At 48.9% G+C, this 8,068-nt stretch overlaps 1 protein-coding gene across 2 annotated transcripts in view; it reads left to right on the top strand.

The window, feature by feature from the left end:
- The first annotated feature begins 499 nt into the window (after window positions 1-499).
- CLYBL (citramalyl-CoA lyase) overlaps window positions 500-8,068 on the top strand; it is a 156,826-nt gene continuing 149,257 nt past the window's right edge. For both annotated transcript variants that reach the window (XM_048933230.1, XM_048933229.1), the window contains exon 1: window positions 500-596. In XM_048933230.1, coding sequence (XP_048789187.1) covers window positions 547-596 — 50 coding nt within the window. In that variant the 5' untranslated portion in view covers window positions 500-546. The remainder of the gene's footprint in view (window positions 597-8,068) is intronic.

Below are 8,068 nucleotides of genomic sequence, written 5' to 3'. Positions count from 1 at the left end.
CCACGAGGAAGGCACGCAGCACCCGCGCTGCTGCGATGCTCATTTCTCTCTTGCAAATCACAGTAAATGAGCATCAGGAGGACGGCGACGCGCAACGGCTTCGGGCGGCAGCACGGGGCTCTTCGCTACTTGGCTTCCACACAGACTCCAATAAAGATCGCGTATTTTTATCAGGGCGGCTCATTAATAACTCTACGGGCCTTCTACAATACGGCAGGGAGCAGGGCAGGCCGCCGCCGGCTACCCGGCACTGCCCCGCGCCCAGCACCCGCACCGTCACCTCGGAGCCCTGAGGGAGGCGCTGGGGGCACGCGGGCGGGCAGAGGGCGCCGCGCTGAGGGAGCGCAGCCGGCAGCCAGGAGGCGCCCCGCTACCGGCCGCGCCGAGCGCCCCGCCCCTCCTGCCAGGGCACGTGGGGGGCGGCTCCACAGCCCCACGTGGCGCGCGACACACCTCCTCCTCCCTTCCCACCAATCAGCCCCACGGGGGAGGGGCGCGGCGGCGTTCCCCAGCCAATAGGCAGCGGCGGGGCGGGGCGAGGCGGCGATGGCGGCGGCGGTGGCGGTGGCGACGGCGACGCGGGGCTGGCGGTGGCTGTGAGTGAGGCGGCGCCGCCCCGCGGCACGAGCGGATCGGGGGCGAGGGAGCGGGGTCGGGACGCGGCGCCTGAGGGGGGCGCTGTGCGGCGAGGGCGGTGCGGGCGGTGCGGGGCAGGCGTCGGGCGGTGCGGAGGGCCGGAGGCAGCGCGGGCGGAGGGGCGGGGAGGTGAGTGGCCTCCGTGCTCTGACCTCGTGACGCCCCACCTGCGGCACCTGAAGGGCCTGGATACTGTAGGCATTTCGAAGCTGATTGCAGCTCGGAAAGCAAATGGTATCCTGGGCTCCATCAGAAGAGGGGTGGCCAGCAGGGACAGGGAGGTGATTGTCACTCTCTACTCTGCCCTTGGGAGGCCCCATCTGGAGTACTGCGTCCTGGCCTGGGGAATCTAGTACAGGAAGGACATGGAGCTGTTGGAGAGGGTCCAGGGGAGGGCCACAAAGATGATCAGGGGGCTGGAGCACCTCACCTATGAGGACAGGCTGAGGGAGCTGGGCTTGTTCAGCCTGGAGAAAAGAAGGCTGCGGGGTGACCTCATTGCAGCCTTTCAGTACCTAAAGGGAGCCTACAAGCAGGAGGGGAATCAACTCTTTGAAAGGGTTGATAACAGCAGGACAAGGGGAAATGGTTTTATGTTGAACGAAGGGGAGATTTAGGTTGGATGTCAGGGGGAAGTTCTTTACAGAGAAAGTGCTGAGGTGCTGGAACAGGCTGCGCAGAGAGGTTGCCATCCCTGGAGGTGTCAAGGCCAGATTGGATGGGGCCCTGGGCAGCCTGGTCTAGTATTAAATGGGGAGGTTGGTGGCCCTGCATGTGGCAGGGGGGCTGGAGATTCATGATCCTTGAGGTCCCTTCCAACCCTGGCCATTCTGTGACTATCAGAAGAGCATGTGATGAGTCTGTAATAAACATAACTATTGCTGTGTACAGACAGTATTGACCATGGTGTTCTTGGGGAGCCCTGGGACTTGTTTGTGCTGTGCTAGGGGCCTTACAGTCCAGGTTAGGCTTTCCTGCCTTTAGTAACGCCATCCTGCAGGGCACCCAGCATCATATCCCAGCCTCTGGCTGACTGACTGAGCCTGCTGCTGGAGGAGTTGCATGCATGTAAATGCCTTTCCTTTTCCCCCTGTACAGGATCGTATATGCTAAGAAGGACATAAAACTGTTAGCATCCAAGGAAGGGTAACAAAGATGTGGAAGGGTCTGGAGGACAAGACATATGAGGAGCGGCTGAGGTCCCCGGGTGTGCTCAGAGCAGCTGAGCTAATGGCGGCTGCAGCTCCTCACAGCTCTGCTCTGTGTGACAGCTACAGGGCCTGAGGGAACAGCATGGAGCTGTCAGGGGAGGGGCAGCTGGGAGCTAGGGAAAGGGGCTGCACCAGAGGGTGGTGGGCATGGAATGGGCTGCCCACGGCTGTGGGCACGGCCCCGAGTGCTGGAGTTCACAGAGCATTTGGACACTGCTCTCAGACATAGGGTTTGGATTTTGGTGATCCTTTGTGGAGCCTGGAATTGGACTCGATGACCTGCCTGATTCCCAGCAGATGTCACAGCCTGTCAGCAGTGGGAACTGCCTGTCCCTCATCACCCGTGCAGCTTTGGAGCCCAAAGGGCTGCCACGCAGGTGCAGTCCACGAGCTCTTGCAGGACCTGAATTTGGGGCAGCTAAGTGGTTGCTGACCTGAGCTGGATGAAGAACCAGGAGTCCTTGTTCACATTTCAGCTGGACAGCCACTTAGCTGTGTGCAATGCAGACAGAAAAGACAGGGATGACTTCAAACTTTGGCAATCGATGCACCTGTTGGTTGAATTTCAGTAGCAGCTCTGTGGTCTGTAGCAGGAGCTAGCAGGCGCTCTGGGTCTGGACATCAGTGCATGTCCTATGGCTGCCACTTTTGTGTCTTTACGAAGATGTTGCTGTCCTTGCAGTGCTGCTGTGAGAATGCTGTTGGAGTATTTGTGCTGTTAGCAGGCAGATGAAACTGACAGTGCTCAGAGCATTTACAATCTGTTTTTGCTCATTTGTGATTTTCCAAGGCCTTTTGCGCTTCCCCTGCTTTGGAAAGATTTTTTTCTTGGAAAAAGTTTTTTAAAACTCCTTTCAGCTGTTTTGAAGTAATAAATTCAGCTGTTCTTTATTTTTTTTCTAATTGCTGGAGGCGTTAAGTGTGCTTTTACAAGCAATATTGCAGTAAAGCATTGCATATGAAAACTTTTTTTCACCACAGATCTGTGTGGAGGGTTCTCTCTGCGCTTAGTGTTTTTGATGCAAAAGAACATTGCACCTGGTTGCCCTCAGCTATCTGAATGCAAGTGTGCTTCCCCCATGAACAAGAGGGCTTTTTACATCTGTTCCTTTACATGGCATGCTGTGGCCAGAAGCATACCCACGTGCCTGCACCACGTCAGTCAAAAGTGACATTGCTAACCTCACATCTTGGCGGAGTGCTGCAGAGTATGGAATGCACGACGTGGATGTGTACAGCTTTGGGAGTGCTGCTGGAGGAGTGCTGCTTCTGCTGCTGTGCCTCTAAATGAGCGTGATGGATTGCTGTGGTGTGGTGAGGCTCACCGAGTGTCTTCTTGGAAGGTAATAGAGGATTAATGATAATTCCTCGTCACGTCTCGCTCAGGGACTCTGCGTATGTCATCTACAATTTCTACCCTTGGAACAGAAGATATTTGCAGAATTGGGAGTTTCTTCTGTTGTCTCCAGTTGCTATCTTCTCTCCCAGGATCCTGCTGCTGTTTCATCTTGTATCTCACAGGACAAGTTTGAGTCTGCTTGGCAAATTAGTCTTGATGATGCTTTTCATGGATTGGACGCTGGAGGGTGCTAATGCAATGGGAGCTGAAATTGTTTCAGCAAATTAAAGGGTTCCCCTTTGTTACTTGTGAAATAGTTCTATTCTTTGTTGCAACATTTAAATGGGAAGACATCATCTGTGGTCCTCCCTGGCCGCTGATCTTGCTCAGTGTGTGTAGTGCTCTAACCAAGCATGTCAATAAAGCATTAAGTCTGTGAGGGATTTCTTTCCTGAACCTTTGTAAAAAAATAATAATAATAATAATAATCATTCATTTTGTACTCAACGCATTTTTAAGTGTGTCTTTCAAGATTATGGGCTTGGGATGAGTTTTACTGACTTTCTAGTGAGTGATAAGAACGCTCTATGAGGCAGAACTGTTGAGAAACATCTACAAAACCTGTTTTTCTAGAAAGTGACTTTGGTTCACTGAAACTAGCGTGGTCACATTGCTGGCTAGGTGAGCACCTGATCGTGGCTTGTGTGCTGGGGAGGAGAGGGGTGGCTTGAACACCACTGATGGAGTCCCTCGTGCTGTGACCCTCTGCCTGGGGATGAACCTGATTGAGCTCTCTAACATCAAGTTTTGGGGTGGCTATATGTATCATATATACACTGCACCTGCTTAAAGGTGTTCCTGCTGGCCTAACATTATGCTGAGCCTATCTCTGCTCTCCTCTGCAGTTGGCAGAAAGATGCCAGCTCCCTGGTGTGTGCTCTGGCAATTCCATACCCAGTATTAGGGACTGTGAAACTACTGCCTGAGCCAGTTATTGTCCTGGCAGCAGCAGAGGTACAATGCTGTCTAATTAATGCTAATGAGAAGCAGGGTGCAAAGCCAAGTGTATACAGCTGATCACCCCTGGCACCCCAACAAGTCTGCTTAAAGCTGTCTCAGTCCTCAGCGATCCTTCGTGGCCCTCCACCTGCCTTTGTGGAACCATTAGCAAAATGGGAGCTGCCAGTTACAAAGTGTTTGAGCAAAACAGGATTGTTGCAAATATGCTTTCGCTAGAGGTCTTTCTCACGAGGTATGAGTGAATTACTGCTGTATCTTGTTCCCCTTTCCAACACATTGCTCTGTCTTCTCCAGGAAAGCATTACTTTGTGTTTGTTCTTTCGCAGGCGTTGCAGTGTGCTTACATACAGACTGGTGCAGTTTTTCCTTTCTTCTAGAAATACACAGCAGTTTTTCTCTTGAACAGAAGATGCGGACGGGCATGGAGAAAAGAGCTGTGTGTAGGGGAACCGGGTTAGGTCCTGCTCTGGCACTGTTTGAGATACACTTGCTCACCCAGCAACACAGCCAGCGTGGCTGGTTACGCCGCTTGGCATGATGTCAAGAACCGATACGCTAGCAGTGGTGCCAAAAGGATTTGCAGTTGTGCATTTCATGTGGGCTGCGGCCTAATTTATCCTGAGAGACCCGTGACTGGCAGAGAGAGGGTTCACGGGCCTTATGCCATAGGTACTCAACGGCGTTGCGTTTAAGTGCTGCCAACTGCTGGCTGCTGAACTCAAGGCGCAAAGCCACCCCTCGATGGGAGGGGAGCGGGCCGTGCCTGGGCTGCCCGGCACTTCGCTGAGTGCAGCCTGTCTGTGCTGCTCACGAAAGCCGTGCAAGCGAGCTCTGCGCGGCTCTGCTGCCTTATGCGACAACGAGCTGCTGGGCTGGAGGCCTCTGCGTTCAGGGGTTGCTCAGGCCGGGGGAAATGCCCGTGCTACTGGATGTTCCTGAGGCCGCCTGCCTTGTCTTCTTCCCTCTGCTGCCGTGGGCAGGGCGACCACGCCTGCTTCCTTCTCTGCCATTTTAATTAAAAATGGTTGGCATCGGGGCTCTGCAGCAATGGAAGGGAAATGATGAAACTTTGAAGAATTTGGGGCATAAAGTCGATCTCTAAATTTTAATGTACTCATTGCGTTCAAACAGTTAATAGATGCGTTTTATTATTGGGCTTTCAGGTGACCTAATTTCCCTTAGTACTGTACATTAAGCTTTATACATCTGCACCTAATTTGTAAAAAAGGACTTAATGAGAAACTTCAAACAGTTTAAATGTCAATTACAAAGCAAGAGAGGTTTTAAAGTTCCAGTAATCTGTCCATATTGGTCATCGAAACATGATCCCAGGTGGATGTTAATTCAAGACAGATGGCATTCCAAAGGCACAATTACAAAGAGCTTATATATTTTCAACACTAACAAGCTGTCACGCTATGTTGTAGCTACACTTCCAATACTGTATAACTACAATTACTGCTTTATCTGGTGTGGACTTGGTAATAAAGGGGTTTGATTCCCCACTCTTGAGTTGTCAGTGGGATTTCTGAGGTGAACTGGAGAGTGGGGTAAGGTAGAGTGAATATCTTTCATTTGGTCATGCTGTTATTTTGTTTGATTGGCTGGTGGTTTGGTTGTTTTGGTTTGGTTTTTGGGGGTTTTTTTGCTTTTAAGTTGGTGAAATGCTATTCAAAGAAAGAAGGGGAAATATTGCATACATGCACAACAAGACTAGCTCATCACAGAAGGATTTCTATTTCCTGGCAACAATAATTAGCATTAGTCTTATCAGCTGCTAGGAAATAGCTATGACGACCTGTTGAAACCCACAACATCCTGGATGTTTTCACTTAAAAAGTCATCTGAAAGCTTTTGGAGCAATGCATGTGTTACTTGGAAAACTGAAGTCAAAGGGATTGATTGTGACTTTACTTGCAATGGTGTCAAGAGGGAGCAGTTCCACCACAGCTGGGCAGAAGCAGTACACCCAGAGCAAAATCAGGTTTGAATTATTTGTAGGTTTCTAAAAGGGTGATTAGGGCCATAGGCAGAGAAAGAGGGGCTGAATGATACAGGCTAAACGCAGGACTTCCCTTAGACCTAAGCATCAGCCTGTGGTAGACAGCAGGATCTGGTGTGAAATGTTTGATCTATGTGTCATATTTTAGATGGACAGGGATCTGTATAACTGATCACAGCTATGTGAAACACAGTAGTGTGTAATTTCCACTAATTTGTTTGTTTGTTTCTTGAAACCAGGTCATGAAAAAGCCAGACTTGCACTGCTCTGCCTAGATAGTGTTTTAATAGGCTTTAAAAATTCTACACTTTTAGGAGCAAGATTAATAATTCTCTCCAGGAAGGTTTTTAAGCTCCTGTGGGTGCGTGTATTCTCTAAAGAGGTTCTGAGAGTGAAGAGCTTACACGTCTGCTAATTTATCTACCTTTCACTGGAAAGCAGAGCAGGAAGCAGGAAGGCTGTGATGCTTCAACCTCAGAATGCTGGAGTTAAGTGGTGAGGTTTTGCTTTTTAATTTTTGCTTTCAGTTAAAGAATGCTGCAGATGTGTTTTCTGAAAGTACCTTGCTTCCTTTTTGGAGGAGATGCGAGTGTTGTTTGAAATACGCAGCTCGTCAATAAGCGAACTGGACTCCTGAGCTACGCTTGAAACAAAATGCCAATTTTACCTACAGTTTTACTAGGTTTCCTGGTTTATACAGTGGCATTTCAATGGCCTCTAGTAATTGTTTTTAGCAGGAAAAAAAAAAAAAATCAAACAAAAATGAAAAACACAACCCAAAGCTCATTAGCACAGAATTTGGCATGCCTTGAATCGTTAAATCTTTATATAAATGCAGAAGTAATTTGTAGCAAACAAAGTCCTTTATTTTTTTTCGGGAAAGGCTTTCTTTTGAATTTTCAATTCTGGCTGCTGAGGTCCAGGTTGTTTTCCAAACGTCAAGTGTGAATTCCAGAACAGAGGAGGAACCAATTCATGTTTTAATTAAATGTTATGTGCGATTCTTGAGTGTCAAATATACTTAATGGTGATAAATGAGCAAAATTATTTGGAAAACAAAAAGTAATGAGAGAATGCTTAGATGAGTTTTTGCATCAATGTATTTAACTCAAATTCAACACCAGCAGTGTTGCTCTCAAGTGTTTTCCCCTCAGATTCTGCAGTGCTTATGAGGGTAACACACCGTAGGCCTTTTATTTGTATCAGGCTAAGGTTGAGAGCTAACTGATTTTTAAAGCCAGAGCAGGGAGCTTTCTTGCACCTGGAAAATGAGGAGAGCAAAAGCAAGGGACATGTCCGCATCTTTTCCCTGATGGTTCTTCACCTGTGAATTTGAACTGCAGCGGTAATAAAAGTTTTGTGGACCTCATTTTATGTGAGATCATTAAGCGACAGGAGAATTCAGGCCTAGCTGCCCTTCATAATTCAGGACACCGAAAGGTGCCATTTATAAGCTCAAAGCGCCTGCGGGAAGGCAAAACAGGCTTGTAAAACTTAGGCTCCAAACTCCGAAAGGTAACTTGTTTGTACTGCTGGCTGTAGAACGTCAACAATGCAAAGGTGGTTGGTACTGGTTTTAAAAATGGAAAAACACCTGCCTCTAAGAGGAACTAATAGCCTGGATTTTCATAATTCTGGTGGTGGTGTGGCTTTTGCCTCCAAAGAAAAACCCAAAATATCATGGAGAATGAGCCAGGAAAGACACTGGCAGCTCAGGAAACAAGTCCAGTCTTGGTTCTCCTGTTTTCACTGGTATGCTTCCACTATTTATGATCAAAATGGAGGGAGCAGTTAATGCCTGGAGATGTTGGTTGTTGTGGTAGGACTTTGGTTGGTTCATTTTGTCGTTTGCTCAGTCAG

This window comes from Lagopus muta, chromosome 1, assembly GCF_023343835.1.
Source record: "Lagopus muta isolate bLagMut1 chromosome 1, bLagMut1 primary, whole genome shotgun sequence".
NCBI lineage: Eukaryota > Metazoa > Chordata > Aves > Galliformes > Phasianidae > Lagopus > Lagopus muta.
Note: the sequence above shows the minus strand (reverse complement) of the source record. Positions and strands in the feature narration are given on the sequence as shown.